Genomic DNA, 25,581 nt, shown 5'->3' with positions numbered 1-25,581 from the left:
GGGAGACACGGGGAGAGACACGGGGGAGAGACGGGGAGAGAGACACGGGGAGAGACACGGGGAGAGACACGGGGAGAGAGACACGGGGAGAGAGACACGGGGGAGACACGGGGGGAGACACGGGGAGAGAGACACGGGGGAGAGAGACACGGGGGAGACACGGGGGGGAGACACGGGGGGAGAGACACGGGGAGAGAGACACGGGGGGAGAGACACGGGGAGAGAGACACGGGGGGGAGACACGGGGAGAGAGACACGGGGGGAGACACGGGGGAGAGAGACACGGGGGAGACACGGGGGGGAGACACGGGGGGAGAGACACGGGGAGAGAGACACGGGGGGAGACACGGGGGAGACACGGGGGAGACACGGGGAGAGAGACACGGGGGGGAGACACGGGGAGAGAGACACGGGGGGAGACACGGGGGGACAGACACGGGGGGAGAGACACGGGGGGGGGGGGGGGAGTCGAGGAGTAGGAGTGGTATGATGAGTGGTATGATAATGAGCGGTATGATGATGAGTGGTATGAGTGGTATGATGATGAGTGGTATGACGATGAGTGGTATGACGATGAGCGGTATGATGAGTGAGTGGTATGATGAGTGAGTGGTATGATGAGTGAGTGGTATGACGAAGAGTGGTATGACGAAGAGTGGTATGATGAGTGGTATGATGATGAGTGGTATGACGATGAGTGGTATGATGAGTGGTATGAGTGGTATGATGATGAGTGGTATGACGATGAGTGGTATGAAGATGAGGAGTGGTATGATGAGTGGTATGATGAGGAGTGGTATGAGTGGTATGATAATGAGTGGTATGATGAGTGAGTGGTGTGACGATGAGTGGTATGACGATGAGGAGGAGTGGTGTCTCTCCGTGTGTCACAGCGCTGGACTTGCTGGACAAGATGCTGGCGTTCAACCCCGACCAGCGGATCTCCGTGGAGAAAGCCCTTGAGCACCCTTACCTGCAGCAGTACTACGATCCTACTGATGAGGTGGCCACAGCATCAACGGCATCAACGTCGTCAACATCGTCATCGTCGTCAGTAGTAGTAGCATCAGTAGTAGTAGTATCAGTAGTAGTAGTATCAGTAGTAGTAGCATCAGTAGTAGTAGTATCAGCAGTAGTAGTAGCATCAGTAGTAGTATCATCAGCAGTAGTATCATCAGTAGTAGTATCATCAGTAGTAGTATCATCAGTAGTGGTATCATCAGCAGTAGTAGCATCAGTAGTAGTAGCATCAGTAGTAGTAGCATCAGTAGTAGTATCATCAGTAGTAGTAGTAGCATCAGTAGTAGTATCATCAGTAGTAGTATCATCAGTAGTAGTATCATCAGTAGTAGTATCATCAGCAGTAGTAGCATCAGCAGTAGTAGCATCAGTAGTAGTAGCATCAGTAGTAGTATCATCAGTAGTAGTATCATCAGCAGTAGTATCATCAGTAGTAGTATCATCAGTGGTAGTATCATCATCAGTAGTAGTATCATCAGTAGTAGTATCATCATCAGTAGTAGTATCATCAGTAGTAGTATCATCAGTAGTAGTATCATCAGCAGTAGTATCATCAGTAGTAGTATCATCAGTGGTAGTATCATCATCAGTAGTAGTATCATCAGTGGTAGTATCATCATCAGTAGTAGTATCATCAGTAGTAGTATCTTCAGTAGTAGTATCATCAGTAGTAGTATCACCAGTAGTAGTATCATCAGTGGTAGTATCAGCGGTAGTAGCATCAGTGGTAGTATCATCAGTAATATTATCATCAGTAGTAGTAGTATCAGTAGTAGCATCATCAGTAGTAGTATCATCAGTAGTAGTAGTATCAGTAGTAGCATCATCAGTAGTAGTATCATCAGCAGTAGTAGCATCAGTAGTAGTATCATCAGCAGTAGTAGCATCAGTAGTAGTAGTAGCATCAGTAGTAGTAGTATCATCAGTAGTAGTATCATCAGTAGTAGCATCAGCAGTAGTAGCATCAGCGGTAGTAGCATCAGTGGTAGTAGTAGCATCAGTGGTAGTATCATCAGTAATATTATCATCAGTAGTAGTATCATCAGTAGTAGTATCAGTGGTTGTATCATCAGTAATATTATCATCAGTAGTAGTATCATCAGCAGTAGTAGCATCAGTGGTGGTAGCATCAGCGGTAGTATCATCAGTAATATCATCAGTAGTAGTGTCATCAATAGTAGTATCATCAGTAGTAGTATCATCAGTGGTAGTATCATCAGTGGTAGTATCATCATCAGTAGTAGTATCATCAGTGGTAGTATCATCAGTAGTAGTATCATCAGTGGTAGTATCATCAGTAGTAGTATCATCAGTAGTAGTATCATCAGTGGTCGTATCATCAGTGGTAGTATCATCAGTAGTAGTATCATCAGTAGTAGCATCATCAGTGGTCGTATCATCATCAGTAGTAGTATCATCAGTAGTAGGATCATCAGTAGTAGTATCATCAGTGGTAGTATCATCAGCAGTAGTATCATCAGTGGTAGTATCATCATCAGTAGTAGTATCATCAGTAGTAGTATCTTCAGTAGTAGTATCATCAGTAGTAGTATCACCAGTAGTAGTATCATCAGTGGTAGTATCATCATCAGTAGTACTATCATCATCAGTAGTAGTATCATCAGTAGTAGTATCTTCAGTAGTAGTATCATCAGTAGTAGTATCATCAGTGGTATTATCATCAGTAGTAGTATCATCAGTAGTAGTAGTATCAGTGGTAGTATCATCAGTAGTAGTATCATCAATAATATTATCATCAGTAGTAGCATCATCAGTAGTATTATCATCAGTAGTATCAGTAGTAGTATCACCAGTAGTAGTATCATCAGTGATAGTATCATCATCAGTAGTACTATCATCATCAATAGTAGTATCATGAGTAGTAGTATCAGTAATAGTATCATCAGTTGTAGTATCAGCATCAAGAATTTTTTAAAAAAAAATTATTGCTGTGGTTGTCACACCTGATGATGATTGCTTGTGTTGCAGTCGAAACGTCGTGAGAATTGTATTGATTTATATTTTTATTATTTTATTGTTTCCCTTCTAACGTGGTGGTGACTTTACCGAAAGAACCAAGAATAATAATTTTATTGTTTTATATTTTTATTATTTTATTGTTTCCCTTCTACGTGATGGTGACTTTACCCAAAGAACCAAGAATAATAATTTTATTGTTTTATATTTTTATTATTTTATTGTTTCCCTTCTAACGTGGTAGTGACTTTACCGAAAGAACCAAGAATAATAATTTTACTGTTTTATATTTGTATTATTTTATTGTTTCCCTTCTAACGTGGTGGTGACTTTACCGAAAGAACCAAGAATAATAATTTTACTGTTTTATATTTTTATTATTTTATTGTTTAACTCGCACCCCTCTGGGATTGTTGCACGCGCCGTTGATGCTTGGGTGGCTTTTCCTGGAAGACTTTTGCTGATTTTTCTTTCCCACCCCCATCCCCAGGATGTATCTGTTTTGCGCGTAGCAGCAGCAGCAGTCACTTAAAGACGTGTTCTCTTGTTCACGTGTTTGTGTTTGTCTGTTTTGCAGCAGCAGCAGTCACTTAAAGACGTGTTCTCTTGTTCACGTGTTTGTGTTTATCTGTTTTGCAGCAGCAGCAGTCACTTAAAGACGTGTTCTCTTGCTCACGTGTTTGTGTTTGTCTGTTTTGCAGCAGTCACTTAAAGACGTGTTCTCTTGCTCACGTGTTTGTGTTTATCTGTTTTGCAGCAGTCACTTAAAGACGTGTTCTCTTGTTCACGTGTTTGTGTTTATCTGTTTTGCACGTAGCAGCAGCAGTCACTTAAAGACGTGTTCTCTTGTTCACGTGTTTGTGTTTATCTGTTTTGCAGCAGCAGTCACTTAAAGACGTGTTCTCTTGCTCACGTGTTTGTGTTTGTCTGTTTTGCAGCAGCAGCAGTCACTTAAAGACGTGTTCTCTTGCTCACGTGTTTGTGTTTATCTGTTCAGCAGCAGTCACTTAAAGACGTGTTCTCTTGCTCACGTGTTTGTGTTTATCTGTTCAGCAGCAGCAGTCACTTAAAGACGTGTTCTCTTGCTCACGTGTTTGTGTTTATCTGTTTTGCAGCAGCAGCAGTCACTTAAAGACGTGTTCTCTTGCTCACGTGTTTGTGTTTATCTGTTTTGCAGCAGTCACTTAAAGACGTGTTCTCTTGCTCACGTGTTTGTGTTTATCTGTTTTGCAGCAGTCACTTAAAGACGTGTTCTCTTGTTCACGTGTTTGTGTTTATCTGTTTTGCACGTAGCAGCAGCAGTCACTTAAAGACGTGTTCTCTTGCTCACGTGTTTGTGTTTATCTGTTTTGCAGCAGCAGTCACTTAAAGACGTGTTCTCTTGCTCACGTGTTTGTGTTTGTCTGTTTTGCAGCAGCAGCAGTCACTTAAAGACGTGTTCTCTTGCTCACGTGTTTGTGTTTATCTGTTCAGCAGCAGCAGTCACTTAAAGACGTGTTCTCTTGCTCACGTGTTTGTGTTTATCTGTTTTGCAGCAGTCACTTAAAGACGTGTTCTCTTGCTCACGTGTTTGTGTTTATCTGTTTTGCAGCAGCAGCAGTCACTTAAAGACGTGTTCTCTTGCTCACGTGTTTGTGTTTATCTGTTTTGCAGCAGTCACTTAAAGACGTGTTCTCTTGTTCACGTGTTTGTGTTGATCTGTTTTGCAGCAGCAGCAGTCACTTAAAGACGTGTTCTCTTGCTCACGTGTTTGTGTTTATCTGTTCAGCAGCAGCAGCAGTCACTTAAAGACGTGTTCTCTTGCTCACGTGTTTGTGTTTGTCTGTCTTGCAGCAGTCACTTAAAGACGTGTTCTCTTGCTCACGTGTTTGTGTTGATCTGTTTTGCAGCAGCAGCAGTCACTTAAAGACGTGTTCTCTTGCTCACGTGTTTGTGTTTGTCTGTTTTGCTGCAGCAGCAGTCACTTAAAGACGTGTTCTCTTGCTCACGTGTTTGTGTTTGTCTGTTTTGCTGCAGCAGCAGTCACTTAAAGACGTGTTCTCTTGTTCACGTGTTTGTGTTTATCTGTTTTGCAGCAGCAGTAGCAGCAGTCACTTAAAGACGTGTTCTCTTGCTCACGTGTTTGTGTTTATCTGTTTTGCAGCAGCAGCAGTCACTTAAAGACGTGTTCTCTTGCTCACGTGTTTGTGTTTGTCTGTTTTGCAGCAGTCACTTAAAGACGTGTTCTCTTGCTCACGTGTTTGTGTTTGTCTGTCTGTTGTGGTTGCACCCTGAGTCAAGAGCCCTATATTGTCACAGGGATCTCTACCAAATAGCACGTGACACTGAAACTCTCCCTCCCCATCCTATCCCTCTCCCTCTCCTCCCCACCAGCCCGTGGCCGAGGCCCCGTTCAAGTTCGCCATGGAGCTGGATGACCTCCCCAAGGAGCAGCTGAAGCAGATGATATACGACGAGACACAGCGCTTCCAGCCACACACGCACCACCACACCACCACCACCGCCACCACCGCCACCACCGCTACCGCCACCACCCGCTAGGGCCGGGAGGGAGGGTGGCCACCATGGTAAATGTCGGGGTGTGGTTGGGAGGCTGAAGGTGCCACCTAGCCTGGCACAAACAGCGCGGGGTGGAGCGGGTGGGTGAGTGGTGGGTGAGGTGTCCGTACCGCCCGCTCAGCACTCACACACACACTCACTCACTCACACACTCATCCACTCACTCACTCACACACACTCACTCATCCACTCACTCATCCACTCACTCATCCACTCACTCATCCACTCACTCACACACTCACTCACTCACACACTCACTCACTCACACACTCACTCACTCATCCACTCACTCACTCACACACTCACTCACCCACTCACTCACACACTCACACACTCACTCACCCATCCACTCACTCACACACACTCACTCACCCACTCACTCACACACTCACACACTCACTCACTCACACACTCATCCACTCACTCACACACTCACACACTCACTCACTCACCCACTCATCCACTCACTCACTCACACACTCACCCACTCACTCACCCACTCACACACTCACACACTCACCCACTCACACACTCACCCACTCACTCACACACTCACTCATCCATTCACTCACCCACTCACACACTCACACACTCACACACTCACTCATCCACTCACTCACACACTCATCCACTCACTCACACACACTCACTCATCCACTCACTCACTCACACACTCACTCACTCACTCACACACTCACTCACTCACACACTCACTCACTCATCCACTCACCCACTCACTCATCCACTCACTCACCCACTCACCACCCACTCACAACAACAAACACAACAACAACACACTCTCTTGAATAGTGCAAGTAACATTTCAACGTTTTAAATGGGAATTCTTCGGGCTTTTATTTTAATTGGCGCGCGGTCGAGCGAGCGGTGGTGGGTGGCGGTGTGGGTGGCTGTGTGGGTGGGTGGCTGTGTGGGTGGCTGTGTGGGTGGGCGGCTGCGTGGGTGGGTGGCTGGCTGTGTGGGTGGGTGGCCGACTCTGATGTCAGGCCAAGCAGTGGTCGCAGGGGCAACGCGACATACAACCACAACCACCTCCAGTTGAACACGCCGGGAGGATTTTCCCGACCAAATATATATTACTCATCATCGAGGGTTGTGGGCCAGATCGCGTTATTTATAAATGTGTGTCGTAACACCTCCAACCACCCGCGGGCTCAGTCTTCAACGACACCGGTGGGTCGGAGGGTTACAGACACGTTTATAAATCGTTGTTCATAGTTCCATTTATTTTGGGTGTATAGCCCCCTGTGAGCCATCCGGCTCTTGAATCGGGTGCAAGCACAACAAACTAAAAAAACAAAACTAAAACACGAACAAGAAGAAACAACATCTTAAAGTGACTCCTCTGTGTGTGACTGTGCAAACAGAAAATCCAGGGGAAAAATAAACACAGCAGAAATATTCCAGATAAAGCACCGTGTACACCACCAACTCTGTGTGTAAATATCCCAGTGGGATGCAAGTCAAAATAACAACAACCACAAGACAACTTGAGATTAAGGCCATCAGTCTAACTCCGTACTACAACAACAACCACAACAAGACAACTTTAGATTAAGGCCATCAGTCTAACTCCGTACTACAACAACAACCACAACAAGACAACTTTAGATTAAGGCCATCAGTCTAACTCCGTACTACAACAACAACCACAACAAGACAACTTTAGATTAAGGCCATCAGTCTAACTCCGTACTACAACAACAACCACAACAAGACAACTTTAGATTAAGGCCATCAGTCTAACTCCGTACTACAACAACAACCACAACAAGACAACTTTAGATTAAGGCCATCAGTCTAACTCCGTACTACAACAACAACAACCACAAGACAACTTTAGATTAAGGCCATCAGTCTAACTCCGTACTACAACAACAACCACAAGACAACTAAGATTAAGGCCATCAGTCTAAACTCCGTACTACAACAACAACCACAAGACAACTTAGATTAAGGCCATCAGTCTAACTCCGTACTACAACAACAACAACCACAAGACAACTTTAGATTAAGGCCATCAGTCTAACTCCGTTACTACAACAACAACCACAAGACAACTTAGATTAAGGCCATCAGTCTAACTCCGTACTACAACAACCACCACAAGACAACTTAGATTAAGGCCATCAGTCTAACTCCGTACTACAACAACATCCACAAGACAACTTTAGATTAAGGCCATCAGTCTAAACTCCGTACTACAACAACAACCACAAGACAACTTAGATTAAGGCCATCAGTCTAACTCCGTTACTACAACAACCACAAGACAACTTAGATTAAGGCCATCAGTCTAACTCCGTACTACAACAACCACCACAAGACAACTTAGATTAAGGCCATCAGTCTAACTCCGTTACTACAACAACAACCACAAGACAACTTAGATTAAGGCCATCAGTCTAAACTCCGTACTACAACAACCACCACAAGACAACTTTAGATTAAGGCCATCAGTCTAACTCCGTTACTACAACAACAACCACAAGACAACTTAGATTAAGGCCATCAGTCTAACTCCGTACTACAACAACCACCACAAGACAACTTAGATTAAGGCCATCAGTCTAACTCCGTACTACAACAACAACAACAACCACAAGACAACTTAGATTAAGGCCATCAGTCTAAACTCCGTACTACAACAACAACCACAAGACAACTTTAGATTAAGGCCATCAGTCTAACTCCGTACTACAACAACAACAACCACAAGACAACTTTAGATTAAGGCCATCAGTCTAACTCCGTACTACAACAACAACCACCACAAGACAACTTTAGATTAAGGCCATCAGTCTAACTCCGTACTACAACAACAACAACAAGACAACTTTAGATTAAGGCCATCAGTCTAACTCCGTTACTACAACAACCACAAGACAACTTTAGATTAAGGCCATCAGTCTAAACTCCGTACTACAACAACAACCACAAGACAACTTTAGATTAAGGCCATCAGTCTAAACTCCGTACTACAACAACAACCACAAGACAACTTAGATTAAGGCCATCAGTCTAACTCCGTTACTACAACAACAACCACAAGACAACTTAGATTAAGGCCATCAGTCTAACTCCGTACTACAACAACCACCACAAGACAACTTAGATTAAGGCCATCAGTCTAACTCCGTTACTACAACAACAACCACAAGACAACTTAGATTAAGGCCATCAGTCTAACTCCGTTACTACAACAACAACCACAAGACAACTTAGATTAAGACCATCAGTCTAACTCCTTTACTACAACAACAACAACAAGACAACTTAGATTAAGGCCATCAGTCTAACTCCGTACTACAACAACAACAACCACAAGACAACTTTAGATTAAGACCATCAGTCTAACTCCGTTACTACAACAACAATCACAACAAGAAAACTTAGATTAAGGCCATCAGTCTAACTTCGTACTACAACAACAACCACAAGACAACTTAGATTAAGGCCATCAGTCTAAACTCCGTACTACAACAACAACCACAAGACAACTTAGATTAAGGCCATCAGTCTAACTCCTTACTATAACAACAACCACAAGACAACTTTAGATTAAGGCCATTAGTCTAAACTCCGTACTACAACAACCACAAGACAACTTTAGATTAAGGCCATCAGTCTAACTCCGTTACTACAACAACAACCACAAGACAACTTTAGATTAAGGCCATCAGTCTAAACTCCGTACTACAACAATAACAACCACAAGACAACTTTAGATTAAGGCCATCAGTCTAAACTCCGTACTACAACAACAACCACAAGACAACTTAGATTAAGGCCATCAGTCTAAACTCCATACTACAACAACAACAACCACAACAAGACAACTTTAGATTATGGCCATCAGTCTAACTTCGTACTACAACAACCACAAGACAACTTTAGATTAAGGCCATCAGTCTAACTCCTTACTACAACAACAACCACAACAAGACAACTTTAGATTAAGGCCATCAGTCTAAACTCCGTACTACAACAACAACAACCACAAGACAGCTTTAGATTAAGACCATCAGTCTAACTCCGTACTACAAGACAACTTTAGATTAAGGCCATCAGTCTAAACTCCGTACTACAACAACAACAACCACAAGACAACTTTAGATTAAGGCCATCAGTCTAAACTCCGTACTACAACAACAACAACAAGACAACTTTAGATTAAGGCCATCAGTCTAAACTCCGTACTACAACAAACGAAAACTTGGCCAAAACCCCCCCACCAAAAAAAAGTTTTCGAAATCACCAAAATAAAATCCATTAATGCAACGTAACGGTGATCATAGGGACTGTGACCGAATTGTTTTTCGTTAACAATAAACTACGTAAAAAAAATAACGCGATCTAACTCCTCCGCAAAAACCTTAATTGCCTACCGCCGTACGCGCCTGATGATGATGATGATGATCGCGCGCGCGTGCTGCTGAAACCGAAACGTCGCGAGAATTGTATCGCTCCTAAATATTTTTCTATTGCTTCGGTGTCTCCCCTTCTACGCGGTGGTGACTTTACCGACAGAACCAAGAAGGATATATATACAACAGCCGCCCGCGTTGATGCGATTCCTCGCTGAGTCTTTCACGATAGGAGTGTTTGAACTCCCAGACTTCTACAACTCCCACACGGGACCGACCTTGTCGTGCCGGTAGCAAACATTTAAGAATTAGTTTTTATTTTTAAATTTTATTTTAATCCCCGATTCAACAAAACGATCACCACCCACTCACCGCACGCAGAGACGCGCAGAGAGACACACAGAGAGACACGTAGAGACCCACAGAGAGACACAGAGACCCAGAGAGACACAGAGACCGACAGAGACACACGGAGACACACAGACACCCACAGAGACACACAGAGACCCACAGAGACCCACAGAGACAAACAGAGACCCACACAGAGACCCATAGAGACTCACAGAGACACACAGAGACCCACAGAGATCCACAGAGACCCACAGAGACCCATAGAGACACACAGAGACCCACAGACACCCATAGAGACACACAGAGACCCACAGACACCCATAGAGACACACAGAGACACACAGAGACCCATAGAGACACACATAGACACACAGAGACACACAGAGACCCACACAGAGACACAGAGACCCACAGAGACCCCTAGGCTAAAGTCATCACAGGTAATGATGATGACAGTTGCCGTGTAGGGGGCACAGGTGGTGCACCTAGCCTGGCACGGGTGTTGTACACCTAGCCTGGCACGGGTGGGGTGCACCTAGCCTGGCACGGGTGTTGCGCACCTAGCCTGGCACGGGTGGGGTGCACCTAGCCTGGCACGGGTGGGGTGCACCTAGCCTGGCACGGGTGTTGTGCTGAGTGGTCACGGTCACACAGCGGGGCCGCTTCCTCCTTCAGTGACGTCATCGCGCAAGAGCCTGCGTGGTGACGTCGTCGCGCAAGGGGCCTTGGCGTGGTGACGTCGCGCAAGCGTCTGCGTGGTGACGTCGAACGCAAGAGCGTGCGTGGTGACGTCGTTGCGCAAGAGGGTGCGTGGTGACGTCTTTGCGCAAGAGCGTGAGTGGTGACGTCCAGGCGCAAGAGCCTGCGTGGTGACGTCGTCGCGCAAGAGCGTGCGTGGTGACGTCGTGGCGCAAGAGCCTGCGTGGTGACGTCGTCGCGCAAGAGCGTGCGCGGTGACGTCGTCGCGCAAGAGCGTGCGAGGTGACGTCGTCGCGCAAGAGCGTGCATGTTGACGTCGTGGCGCAAATGTCTGCGTGGTGACGTCGTTGCGCGCATGAGCGTGCGTGGTGACGTCGTCGTGCAAGAGGCCTTGGCGTGGTGACGTTGACGCGCAATCGCGTGCGTGGTGACGTCGTCGCGCAAGAGCGTGCGTGGTGACGTCGTCGCGCAAGAGTCTGCGTGGTGACGTCACCGCGCAAGAGGCGTGATGACGTAATAAATACATCGATAATAATTCACCTGAAGACGGTCGCCTGCTGTTGTTGCGATAGAAACATCGTGATCTACAGTATTGTTCATAGTTCATAGTTACATTTAATTTGGTACAGCCCTGTGAGCCATCCGGCTCTTGAATCGGGTGCAACCACAACAAAGTAAACTAAACTAAAACACGAACAATAAAAATACATCTTAAAGTGACTCCTCTGTGTGTGACTGTGCACACAGAAAATCCAGGGGGAAAATAAACATCAAAATATTCCTGAAAGAGCACCGTTACACCACCAACTCTGTGTGTAAATATCCCAGTGGGATGCAAGTCAAGATAACAACAATAACCACAAGACAACTTTAGATTAAGGCCATCAGTCTAACTCCGTACTACAACAATAACCACAAGACAACTTAGATTAAGGCCATCAGTCTAACTCCGTACTACTACAACAACCACAAGACAACTTTAGATTAAGGCCATCAGTCTAACTCCGTACTACAACAACCACAAGACAACTTTAGATTAAGGCCATCAGTCTAACTCCGTACTACAACAACAACAACCACAAGACAACTTTAGATTAAGGCCATCAGTCTAACTCCGTACTACAACAACAACAACAACCACAAGACAACTTTAGATTAAGGCCATCAGTCTAACTCCGTACTACAACAACCACAACAAGACAACTTTAGATTAAGGCCATCAGTCTAAACTCCGTACTACAACAACAACCACAAGACAACTTTAGATTAAGGCCATCAGTCTAACTCCGTACTACAACAACCACAACAAGACAACTTTAGATTAAGGCCATCAGTCTAAACTCCGTACTACAACAACAACCACAAGACAACTTTAGATTAAGGCCATCAGTCTAACTCCGTACTACAACAACCACCACAAGACAACTTTAGATTAAGGCCATCAGTCTAAACTCCGTACTACAACAACAACCACAAGACAACTTTAGATTAAGGCCATCAGTCTAACTCCGTTACTACAACAACAACCACAAGACAACTTTAGATTAAGGCCATCAGTCTAACTCCGTACTACAACACCCACAACAAGACAACTTTAGATTAAGGCCATCAGTCTAAACTCCGTACTACAACAACAACCACAAGACAACTTTAGATTAAGGCCATCAGTCTAACTCCGTACTACAACAACCACCACAAGACAACTTTAGATTAAGGCCATCAGTCTAAACTCCGTACTACAACAACAACCACAAGACAACTTTAGATTAAGGCCATCAGTCTAACTCCGTACTACAACAACAACCACAAGACAACTTTAGATTAAGGTCATCAGTCTGAACTCCTTACTACAACAACAACAACCACAAGACAACTTAGATTAAGGCCACCAGTCTAACTCCGTACTACAACAACAACCACAAGACAACTTTAGATTAAGACCATCAGTCTAACTCCGTACTACAACAACAACAACCACAAGACAACTTTAGATTAAGGCCATCAGTCTAACTCCGTTGCTATAACAACAACCACCACAAGACAACTTTAGATTAAGGCCATCAGTCTAACTCCGTTACTACAACAACAACAACCACAAGACAACTTAGATTAAGGCCATCAGTCTAACTCCGTACTACAACAACCACAAAACAACTTTAGATTAAGGCCATCAGTCTAACTCCGTACTACAACAACAACAACAACAACCACAAGACAACTTTAGATTAAGGCCATCAGTCTAACTCCGTACTACAACAACCACAACAAGACAACTTTAGATTAAGGCCATCAGTCTAAACTCCGTACTACAACAACAACCACAAGACAACTTTAGATTAAGGCCATCAGTCTAACTCCGTACTACAACAACCACAACAAGACAACTTTAGATTAAGGCCATCAGTCTAAACTCCGTACTACAACAACAACCACAAGACAACTTTAGATTAAGGCCATCAGTCTAACTCCGTACTACAACAACCACCACAAGACAACTTTAGATTAAGGCCATCAGTCTAAACTCCGTACTACAACAACAACCACAAGACAACTTTAGATTAAGGCCATCAGTCTAACTCCGTTACTACAACAACAACCACAAGACAACTTTAGATTAAGGCCATCAGTCTAACTCCGTACTACAACAACCACAACAAGACAACTTTAGATTAAGGCCATCAGTCTAAACTCCGTACTACAACAACAACCACAAGACAACTTTAGATTAAGGCCATCAGTCGAACTCCGTACTACAACAACCACCACAAGACAACTTTAGATTAAGGCCATCAGTCTAAACTCCGTACTACAACAACAACCACAAGACAACTTTAGATTAAGGCCATCAGTCTAACTCCGTACTACAACAACAACCACAAGACAACTTTAGATTAAGGTCATCAGTCTGAACTCCTTACTACAACAACAACAACCACAAGACAACTTAGATTAAGGCCACCAGTCTAACTCCGTACTACAACAACAACCACAAGACAACTTTAGATTAAGACCATCAGTCTAACTCCGTACTACAACAACAACAACCACAAGACAACTTTAGATTAAGGCCATCAGTCTAACTCCGTTGCTACAACAACAACAACCACCACAAGACAACTTTAGATTAAGGCCATCAGTCTAACTCCGTTACTACAACAACAACAACCACAAGACAACTTAGATTAAGGCCATCAGTCTAACTCCGTACTACAACAACCACAAAACAACTTTAGATTAAGGCCATCAGTCTAACTCCGTACTACAACAACAACCACAAGACAACTTGAGATTAAGGCCATCAGTCTAACTCCGTTACTACAACAACAACAACCACAAGACAACTTTAGATTAAGGCCATCAGTCTAACTCCGTACCACAACAACAACAACCACAAGACAACTTAGATTAAGGCCATCAGTCTAACTCCGTTACTACAACAACAACCACAAGACAACTTTAGATTAAGGCCATCAGTCTAACTCCGTACTACAACAACAACAAGACAACTTTAGATTAAGGACATCAGTCTAACTCCGTACTACAACAACAACCACAAGACAACTTTAGATTAAGGCCATCAGTCTAACTCCGTACTACAACAACAACAACCACAAGACAACTTAGATTAAGGCCATCAGTCTAACTCCGTACTACAACAACCACAACAAGACAACTTTAGATTAAGGCCATCAGTCTAACTCCGTACTACAACAACAACCACAAGACAACTTTAGATTAAGGCCATCAGTCTAACTCCGTACTACAACAACAACCACAAGACAACTTTAGATTAAGGCCATCAGTCTAACTACGTACTACAACAACCACCACAAGACAACTTTAGATTAAGGCCATCAGTCTAACTCCGTTACTACAACAACAACCACAACAAGACAACTTTAGATTAAGGCCATCAGTCTAACTCCGTACTACAACAACAACCACAACAAGACAACTTTAGATTAAGGCCATCAGTCTAACTCCGTACAACAACAACAACAAGACAACTTTAGATTAAGGCCATCAGTCTAACTCCGTACTACAACAACAACAACAACCACAAGACAACTTTAGATTAAGGCCATCAGTCTAACTCCGTTAGTACAACAACAACCACAAGACAACTTTAGATTAAGGCCATCAGTCTAACTCCGTACTACAACAACAACCACAACAAGACAACTTTAGATTAAGGCCATCAGTCTAAACTCCGTACTACAACAACAACCACAAGACCACTTTAGATTAAGGCCATCAGTCTAAACTCCTTACTACAACAACAACCACCACAAGACAACTTTAGATTAAGGCCATCAGTCTAACTCCGTACTACAACAACAACCACAAACAACTTTAGATTAAGGCCATCAGTCTAACTCCGTACTACAACAACCACCACAAGACAACTTTAGATTAAGGCCATCAGTCTAACTCCGTACTACAACAACAACCACAAGACAACTTTAGATTAAGACCATCAGTCTAACTCCGTTACTACAACAACCACAACAAGACAACTTAGATTAAGGCCATCAGTCTAACTCCGTACTACAACAACAACCACAAGACAACTTTAGATTAAGGCCATCAGTCTAACTCCGTACTACAACAACAACCACAACAAGACAACTTTAGATTAAGGCCATCAGTCTAACTCCGTACTACAACAACAACAACAAGACAACTTTAGATTAAGGCCATCAGTCTAAACTCCGTACAACAACAACCACAAGACAACTTTAGATTAAGGCCATCAGTCTAACTCCTTACTACAACAACAACCACAAGACAACTTTAGATTAAGGCCATCAGTCTAACTCCTTACTACAACAACAACCACAAGACAACTTTAGATTAAGGCCATCAGTCTAACTCCGTTACTACAACAACCACCACAAGACAACTTTAGATTAAGGCCATCAGTCTAACTCCGTTACTACAACAACAACCACAAGACAACTTTAGATTAAGGCCATCAGTCTAACTCCGTACTACAACAACAACCACAACAAGACAACTTTAGATTAAGGCCATCAGTCTAACTCCGTACTACAACAACAACCACAAGACAACTTTAGATTAAGACCATCAGTCTAACTCCGTTACTACAACAACCACAACAAGACAACTTAGATTAAGGCCATCAGTCTAACTCCGTACTACAACAACAACCACAAGACAACTTTAGATTAAGACCATCAGTCTAACTCCGTTACTACAACAACCACAACAAGACAACTTAGATTAAGGCCATCAGTCTAACTCCGTACTACAACAACAACCACAAGACAACTTTAGATTAAGACCATCAGTCTAACTCCGTTACTACAACAACCACAACAAGACAACTTTAGATTAAGGCCATCAGTCTAACTCCGTACTACTACAACAACCACAAGACAACTTTAGATTAAGGCCATCAGTCTAAATCCGTACTACAACAACAACCACAACAAGACAACTTTAGATTAAGGCCATCAGTCTAAACTCCGTACTACAACAACAACAACCACAAGACAACTTTAGATTAAGGCCATCAGTCTAAACTCCGTACTACAACAACCACAACAAGATAACTTTAGATTAAGGCCATCAGTCTAACTCCGTACTACAACAACAACCACAAGACAACTTAGATTAAGGCCATCAGTCTAAATCCGTACTACAACAACAACCACAACAAGACAACTTTAGATTAAGGCCATCAGTCTAAATCCGTACTACAACAACAACCACAACAAGACAACTTTAGATTAAGGCCATCAGTCTAACTCCGTACTACAACAACCACAAGACAACTTTAGATTAAGGCCATCAGTCTAAACTCCGTACTACAACAACAACCACCACAAGACAACTTAGATTAAGGCCATCAGTCTAAACTCCGTACTACAACAAACGAAAACGTGGCCAAAACCCCCCCACCAAAAAAAAAGTTTTCGAAATCACCAAAATAAAATCCATTAATGCAACGTAACGGTGATCATAGGGACTGTGACCGAATTGTTTTTCGTTAACAATAAACTACGTAAAAAAAATAACGCGATCTAACTCCTCCGCAAAAACCTTAATTGCCTACCGCCTTACGCGCCTGATGATGATGATCGCGCGTGCGTGCTGCTGAAACCGAAACGTCGCGAGAATTGTATCGCTCCTAAATATTTTTCTATTGCTTCGGTGTCTCCCCTTCTACGCGGTGGTGACTTTACCGACAGAACCAAGAAGGATATATATACAACAGCCGCCCGCGTTGATGCGATTCCTCGCTGAGTCTTTCACGATAGGAGTGTTTGAACTCCCCGACTTCTACAACTCCCACACGGGACCGACCTTGTCGTGCCGGTAGCAAACATTTAAGAATTAGTTTTTATTTTTAAATTTTATTTTAATCCCCGATTCAACAAAACGATCACCACCCACTCACCGCACGCAGAGACGCGCAGAGAGACACACAGAGAGACACGTAGAGACCCACAGAGAGACACAGAGACCCAGAGAGACACAGAGACCGACAGAGACACACGGAGACACACAGACACCCACAGAGACACACAGAGACCCACAGAGACCCACAGAGACAAACAGAGACCCACACAGAGACCCATAGAGACTCACAGAGACACACAGAGACCCACAGAGATCCACAGAGACCCACAGAGACCCATAGAGACACACAGAGACCCACAGACACCCATAGAGACACACAGAGACCCACAGACACCCATAGAGACACACAGAGACACACAGAGACCCATAGAGACACACATAGACACACAGAGACACACAGAGACCCACACAGAGACACAGAGACCCACAGAGACCCCTAGGCTAAAGTCATCACAGGTAATGATGATGACAGTTGCCGTGTAGGGGGCACAGGTGGTGCACCTAGCCTGGCACGGGTGTTGTACACCTAGCCTGGCACGGGTGGGGTGCACCTAGCCTGGCACGGGTGTTGCGCACCTAGCCTGGCACGGGTGGGGTGCACCTAGCCTGGCACGGGTGGGGTGCACCTAGCCTGGCACGGGTGTTGTGCTGAGTGGTCACGGTCACACAGCGGGGCCGCTTCCTCCTTCAGTGACGTCATCGCGCAAGAGCCTGCGTGGTGACGTCGTCGCGCAAGGGGCCTTGGCGTGGTGACGTCGCGCAAGCGTCTGCGTGGTGACGTCGAACGCAAGAGCGTGCGTGGTGACGTCGTTGCGCAAGAGGGTGCGTGGTGACGTCTTTGCGCAAGAGCGTGAGTGGTGACGTCCAGGCGCAAGAGCCTGCGTGGTGACGTCGTCGCGCAAGAGCGTGCGTGGTGACGTCGTGGCGCAAGAGCCTGCGTGGTGACGTCGTCGCGCAAGAGCGTGCGCGGTGACGTCGTCGCGCAAGAGCGTGCGAGGTGACGTCGTCGCGCAAGAGCGTGCATGTTGACGTCGTGGCGCAAATGTCTGCGTGGTGACGTCGTTGCGCGCATGAGCGTGCGTGGTGACGTCGTCGTGCAAGAGGCCTTGGCGTGGTGACGTTGACGCGCAATCGCGTGCGTGGTGACGTCGTCGCGCAAGAGCGTGCGTGGTGACGTCGTCGCGCAAGAGTCTGCGTGGTGACGTCACCGCGCAAGAGGCGTGATGACGTAATAAATACATCGATAATAATTCACCTGAAGACGGTCGCCTGCTGTTGTTGCGATAGAAACATCGTGATCTACAGTATTGTTCATAGTTCATAGTTACATTTAATTTGGTACAGCCCTGTGAGCCATCCGGCTCTTGAATCGGGTGCAACCACAACAAAGTAAACTAAACTAAAACACGAACAATAAAAATACATCTTAAAGTGACTCCTCTGTGTGTGACTGTGCACACAGAAAATCCAGGGGGAAAATAAACATCAAAATATTCCTGAAAGAGCACCGTTACACCACCAACTCTGTGTGTAAATATCCCAGTGGGATGCAAGTCAAGATAACAACAATAACCACAAGACAACTTTAGATTAAGGCCATCAGTCTAACTCCGTACTACAACAATAACCACAAGACAACTTAGATTAAGGCCATCAGTCTAACTCCGTACTACTACAACAACCACAAGACAACTTTAGATTAAGGCCATCAGTCTAACTCCGTACTACAACAACCACAAGACAACTTTAGATTAAGGCCATCAGTCTAACTCCGTACTACAACAACAACAACCACAAGACAACTTTAGATTAAGGCCATCAGTCTAACTCCGTACTACAACAACAACAACAACCACAAGACAACTTTAGATTAAGGCCATCAGTCTAACTCCGTACTACAACAACCACAACAAGACAACTTTAGATTAAGGCCATCAGTCTAAACTCCGTACTACAACAACAACCACAAGACAACTTTAGATTAAGGCCATCAGTCTAACTCCGTACTACAACAACCACAACAAGACAACTTTAGATTAAGGCCATCAGTCTAAACTCCGTACTACAACAACAACCACAAGACAACTTTAGATTAAGGCCATCAGTCTAACTCCGTACTACAACAACCACCACAAGACAACTTTAGATTAAGGCCATCAGTCTAAACTCCGTACTACAACAACAACCACAAGACAACTTTAGATTAAGGCCATCAGTCTAACTCCGTTACTACAACAACAACCACAAGACAACTTTAGATTAAGGCCATCAGTCTAACTCCGTACTACAACACCCACAACAAGACAACTTTAGATTAAGGCCATCAGTCTAAACTCCGTACTACAACAACAACCACAAGACAACTTTAGATTAAGGCCATCAGTCTAACTCCGTACTACAACAACCACCACAAGACAACTTTAGATTAAGGCCATCAGTCTAAACTCCGTACTACAACAACAACCACAAGACAACTTTAGATTAAGGCCATCAGTCTAACTCCGTACTACAACAACAACCACAAGACAACTTTAGATTAAGGTCATCAGTCTGAACTCCTTACTACAACAACAACAACCACAAGACAACTTAGATTAAGGCCACCAGTCTAACTCCGTACTACAACAACAACCACAAGACAACTTTAGATTAAGACCATCAGTCTAACTCCGTACTACAACAACAACAACCACAAGACAACTTTAGATTAAGGCCATCAGTCTAACTCCGTTGCTATAACAACAACCACCACAAGACAACTTTAGATTAAGGCCATCAGTCTAACTCCGTTACTACAACAACAACAACCACAAGACAACTTAGATTAAGGCCATCAGTCTAACTCCGTACTACAACAACCACAAAACAACTTTAGATTAAGGCCATCAGTCTAACTCCGTACTACAACAACAACAACAACAACCACAAGACAACTTTAGATTAAGGCCATCAGTCTAACTCCGTACTACAACAACCACAACAAGACAACTTTAGATTAAGGCCATCAGTCTAAACTCCGTACTACAACAACAACCACAAGACAACTTTAGATTAAGGCCATCAGTCTAACTCCGTACTACAACAACCACAACAAGACAACTTTAGATTAAGGCCATCAGTCTAAACTCCGTACTACAACAACAACCACAAGACAACTTTAGATTAAGGCCATCAGTCTAACTCCGTACTACAACAACCACCACAAGACAACTTTAGATTAAGGCCATCAGTCTAAACTCCGTACTACAACAACAACCACAAGACAACTTTAGATTAAGGCCATCAGTCTAACTCCGTTACTACAACAACAACCACAAGACAACTTTAGATTAAGGCCATCAGTCTAACTCCGTACTACAACAACCACAACAAGACAACTTTAGATTAAGGCCATCAGTCTAAACTCCGTACTACAACAACAACCACAAGACAACTTTAGATTAAGGCCATCAGTCGAACTCCGTACTACAACAACCACCACAAGACAACTTTAGATTAAGGCCATCAGTCTAAACTCCGTACTACAACAACAACCACAAGACAACTTTAGATTAAGGCCATCAGTCTAACTCCGTACTACAACAACAACCACAAGACAACTTTAGATTAAGGTCATCAGTCTGAACTCCTTACTACAACAACAACAACCACAAGACAACTTAGATTAAGGCCACCAGTCTAACTCCGTACTACAACAACAACAACCACAAGACAACTTTAGATTAAGGCCATCAGTCTAACTCCGTTGCTACAACAACAACAACCACCACAAGACAACTTTAGATTAAGGCCATCAGTCTAACTCCGTTACTACAACAACAACAACCACAAGACAACTTAGATTAAGGCCATCAGTCTAACTCCGTACTACAACAACCACAAAACAACTTTAGATTAAGGCCATCAGTCTAACTCCGTACTACAACAACAACCACAAGACAACTTGAGATTAAGGCCATCAGTCTAACTCCGTTACTACAACAACAACAACCACAAGACAACTTTAGATTAAGGCCATCAGTCTAACTCCGTACCACAACAACAACAACCACAAGACAACTTAGATTAAGGCCATCAGTCTAACTCCGTTACTACAACAACAACCACAAGACAACTTTAGATTAAGGCCATCAGTCTAACTCCGTACTACAACAACAACAAGACAACTTTAGATTAAGGACATCAGTCTAACTCCGTACTACAACAACAACCACAAGACAACTTTAGATTAAGGCCATCAGTCTAACTCCGTACTACAACAACAACAACCACAAGACAACTTAGATTAAGGCCATCAGTCTAACTCCGTACTACAACAACCACAACAAGACAACTTTAGATTAAGGCCATCAGTCTAACTCCGTACTACAACAACAACCACAAGACAACTTTAGATTAAGGCCATCAGTCTAACTCCGTACTACAACAACAACCACAAGACAACTTTAGATTAAGGCCATCAGTCTAACTACGTACTACAACAACCACCACAAGACAACTTTAGATTAAGGCCATCAGTCTAACTCCGTTACTACAACAACAACCACAACAAGACAACTTTAGATTAAGGCCATCAGTCTAACTCCGTACTACAACAACAACCACAACAAGACAACTTTAGATTAAGGCCATCAGTCTAACTCCGTACAACAACAACAACAAGACAACTTTAGATTAAGGCCATCAGTCTAACTCCGTACTACAACAACAACCACAAGACAACTTTAGATTAAGGCCATCAGTCTAACTCCGTTAGTACAACAACAACCACAAGACAACTTTAGATTAAGGCCATCAGTCTAACTCCGTACTACAACAACAACCACAACAAGACAACTTTAGATTAAGGCCATCAGTCTAAACTCCGTACTACAACAACAACCACAAGACCACTTTAGATTAAGGCCATCAGTCTAAACTCCTTACTACAACAACAACCACCACAAGACAACTTTAGATTAAGGCCATCAGTCTAACTCCGTACTACAACAACAACCACAAACAACTTTAGATTAAGGCCATCAGTCTAACTCCGTACTACAACAACCACCACAAGACAACTTTAGATTAAGGCCATCAGTCTAACTCCGTTAGTACAACAACAACCACAAGACAACTTTAGATTAAGGCCATCAGTCTAACTCCGTACTACAACAACCACAAGACAACTTTAGATTAAGGCCATCAGTCTAACTCCGTACTACAACAACCACAAGACAACTTTAGATTAAGGCCATCAGTCTAACTCCGTACTACAACAACCACAAGACAACTTAGATTAAGGCCATCAGTCTAACTCCGTACTACAACAACCACAAGACAACTTTAGATTAAGGCCATCAGTCTAACTCCGTACTACAACAACACAAACCAAAACAACTTTTAGAAATCACCAAAAACTAAAGCCGTAATTGCAACTTAACTAGTTCATCACAGGGACTGTGACCGAATTTTCACAATAAACTACATAAACAACACCAAATCCTACAGCCATAGCGTGACGATGTAATAAATAAAGCAATCGATAATAATTCACCTGAAGGCGATCTATAGTATTGATTATTTTGTCTCCAGCTACGAGTGTCGATTGATGCGGTCACGAAAGATTCAAAATCAACACTGGTGACGTCACCACTTCGCCTCTTGCCCGCGCGATGACGTCACGCGATAAATTATCCTCGAGGCGCGGTGACGTCACGCATACACCAAACACAAGCGGGACGACGTCATCGACTACTCGCCAACCACAGCCTGGTGACGTCATCACGTCAAGCCAGCGCGGTGACGTCATCACGTCAATGTCCGCTCCCCACTGGCGCTGGCGCTGCGTCGCCTCCGCCTCGCCACCCCAGCGTGGTGACGTCACCACGTCAAGCCAGCGCGGTGACGTCACCACGTCAATGTCCGCTCCCCACTGTCGCTGCCGCTGCGTCGCCTCCTCGTCCTCGCCACCTCAGCGTGGTGACGTCACCACGTCATCGTCCGCTGCACTGTCACTGGCGCTGCCGCTGCGTCGCCTCCTTCCTCCTCGCCACCCCCAGCGTGATGACGTCACCACGTAAAACCAGCGCGGTGACGTCACCACGTCAATGTCCGCTCCACTGTCACTGGCGCTGCGTCGCCTCCTCCTCCTCGCCACCCCAGCGTGGTGACGTCACCACGTCAAGCCAGCGTGGTGACGTCGCCACGTCAATGTCCGCTCCACTGTCACTGGCGCTGCGTCGCCTCCTCCTCCTCGCCACCCCAGCGTGGTGACGTCACCACGTCAAGCCAGCGTGGTGACGTCGCCACGTCAATGTCCGCTCCACTGTCACTGGCGCTGCGTCGCCTCCTCATCGCCACCCCAGCGTGGTGACGTCACTACGTCAAGCCAGCGTGGTGACGTCACCACGTCAATGTCCGCTCCACTGTCGCTGGCGCTGCGTCGCCTCCTCCTCGCCACCCCAGCGTGGTGACGTCACCACATCAAGCCAGCGCGGTGACGTCACCACGTAAATGTCCGCTCCACTGTCACTGGTGCTGCAGTTGCGTCGCCTCCTTCCTCCTCGCCACCCCAGCGTGGTGACGTCACCACGTAAAGCCAGCGTGGGGACGTCACCACGTCAATGTCCGCTCCACTGTCACTGCCGCTGCGACGCCTCCTCGCCACCCAGCGTGGTGACGTCACCACGTCAATGTCCGCTCCACTGTCACTGCCGCTGCGTCGCCTCCTTCCTCCTCGCCACCCCAGCGTGGTGACGTCACCACGTCAAGCCAGCGTGGTGATGTCACCACGTAAAACCAGCGTGGTGACGTCACCACGTAAATGTCCGCTCCACTGTCACTGGCGCTGCAGCTGCGTCGCCTCCTCGCTCGCAGAGAATCAGCGGCGGCCGCAGAGGAAGAGGTGGAGGAGGTTTAGAGGTGGTGGTGGTGTAGTGGTGGTGTAGTGGTGGTGGTGTAGTGGTGGTGTAGAGGTGGTGTAGAGGTGGTGGTGGTGTAGAGGTGGTGGTGTAGTGGTGGTGGTGGTGTAGTGGTGGTGGTGGTGTAGTGGTGGTGGTGTAGTGGTGGTGGTGGTGTAGTGGTGGTGGTGTAGTGGTGGTGGTAGTGTAGTGGTGGTGGTGGTGTAGTGGTGGTGGTGTAGTGGTGGTGGTGGTGTAGTGGTGGTGGTGTAGTGGTGGTGGTGTAGTGGTGGTGGTGTAGTGGTGGTGGTGTAGTGGTGGTGGTGGTGTAGTGGTGGTGGTAGTGTAGTGGTGGTGGTGTAGAGGTGGTGGTGTAGTGGTGGTGGTGGTGTAGTGGTGGTGTAGTGGTGGTGGTGGTGTAGTGGTGGTGGTGTAGTGGTGGTGGTGTAGTGGTGGTGGTGTAGTGGTGGTGGTGGTGTAGTGGTGGTGGTGTAGTGGTGGTGGTGTAGTGGTGGTGGTGTAGTGGTGGTGGTGTAGAGGTGGTGGTGGTCTTCCGCTAGTTTTGTGTTGTTGTGGTGTTGTTGTGGTGTTGTTGGTGGTGTTGTGTTGTTGTGAGGTGTTGTTGTTGTGGTGTTGTGTTATTGTTGTCGTGTTGTTGGTGTTGTGTTGTTGTTTTTGTGTTATGTTGTTGATGTGTTGTGTTGTTGTAGGTACAGTGTAAAAATGGTGTATACAGTATACACCGTGAACACTACATTGTGCACAACGTGTACACACTGTACTGTACACACTGTCTACCCCCCCTCCCCCCGTGTCTCCCCCCCCGTGTCTCCCCCCCCGTGTCTCCCCCCGTCTCTCCCCCCGCGTCGCGCAAGCGTCTGCGTGGTGACGTTGTCACGCAAGAGCGTGAGTGGTGACGTCGTCGCCCAGGAGCGTGCGTGGTGACGTCGTCGCGCAACAGCGTGCGTGGTGACGTCGCGCAAGAGGCCTTGGCGTGGTGACGTCGACGCGCAAGTGCATGCGTGGTGACGTCGTCGCGCAAGAGCGTGCGTGGTGACGTCGCGCATGAGCGTGCGTGATGACGTGTCGCGCAAGAGCCTGCGTGGTGACGTCATCGCACAAGAGCCTGCGTGGTGACGTCCGCGCAAGAGCGTGCGTGGTGACGTCGACGCGCAAGAGCCTGCGTGGTGACGTCGTCGCGCAAATGTCTGCGTGGTGACGTCTTTGCGCGCATGAGCGTGCGTGGTGACGTCGTCTTGCAAGAAGCCTTGGCGTGGTGACGTCGTCGCGCAAGAGCGTGCGTGGTGACGTCGTCGCGCAAG

General features: G+C 45.6%; 1 protein-coding gene and 1 long non-coding RNA gene across 8 annotated transcripts in view; one reads left to right on the top strand and one right to left on the bottom strand.

Annotated features, from left to right (window-relative positions):
* The window catches only part of LOC116958119 (mitogen-activated protein kinase 1-like), a 60,931-nt gene extending 43,894 nt beyond the window's left edge, over positions 1-17,037 (top strand). For 2 of the 5 annotated variants that reach the window (XM_076064480.1, XM_076064476.1), the window contains exons 8-12: positions 894-1,003; positions 5,371-12,817; positions 13,158-14,786; positions 16,465-16,801; positions 16,860-17,037. In XM_076064480.1, coding sequence (XP_075920595.1) covers positions 894-1,003; positions 5,371-5,538 — 278 coding nt within the window. In that variant the 3' untranslated portion in view covers positions 5,539-12,817; positions 13,158-14,786; positions 16,465-16,801; positions 16,860-17,037. Of the gene's footprint in view, positions 1-893; positions 1,004-5,370; positions 12,818-13,047; positions 14,787-16,464; positions 16,802-16,859 lie in introns of all 5 variants that reach the window. The other 3 variants (XM_076064478.1, XM_076064477.1, XM_076064479.1) reach the window with 3 other exon arrangements.
* LOC142923390 (uncharacterized) lies at positions 9,681-21,648 on the bottom strand. 3 transcript variants are annotated; one of them, XR_012940733.1, is made up of 4 exons: positions 21,546-21,648; positions 19,298-20,866; positions 11,995-16,848; positions 9,681-9,766 (listed from the first exon to the last, which is right to left on the bottom strand). It is a non-coding gene; the product is annotated as an uncharacterized LOC142923390 (long non-coding RNA). The 3 variants fall into 3 exon arrangements; XR_012940732.1 differs by lacking the exon at positions 9,681-9,766 and having other exon boundaries at positions 12,219-12,331; positions 12,945-16,848; XR_012940734.1 differs by lacking the exon at positions 9,681-9,766 and having other exon boundaries at positions 12,237-12,331; positions 13,236-16,848.
* Positions 21,649-25,581: the final 3,933 nt, after the last annotated feature.

This window comes from Petromyzon marinus, unplaced genomic scaffold (genome assembly GCF_048934315.1).
Source record: "Petromyzon marinus isolate PM22_M1 ecotype Great Lakes invasive population unplaced genomic scaffold, UKy_Petmar_22M1.pri1.0 PM_Scaffold_48, whole genome shotgun sequence".
Classification (NCBI taxonomy): Eukaryota; Metazoa; Chordata; class Hyperoartia; order Petromyzontiformes; family Petromyzontidae; genus Petromyzon; species Petromyzon marinus.
The sequence above is the reverse complement of the archived record's forward strand: the minus strand, read 5'-3'. Positions and strand labels throughout refer to the sequence as shown.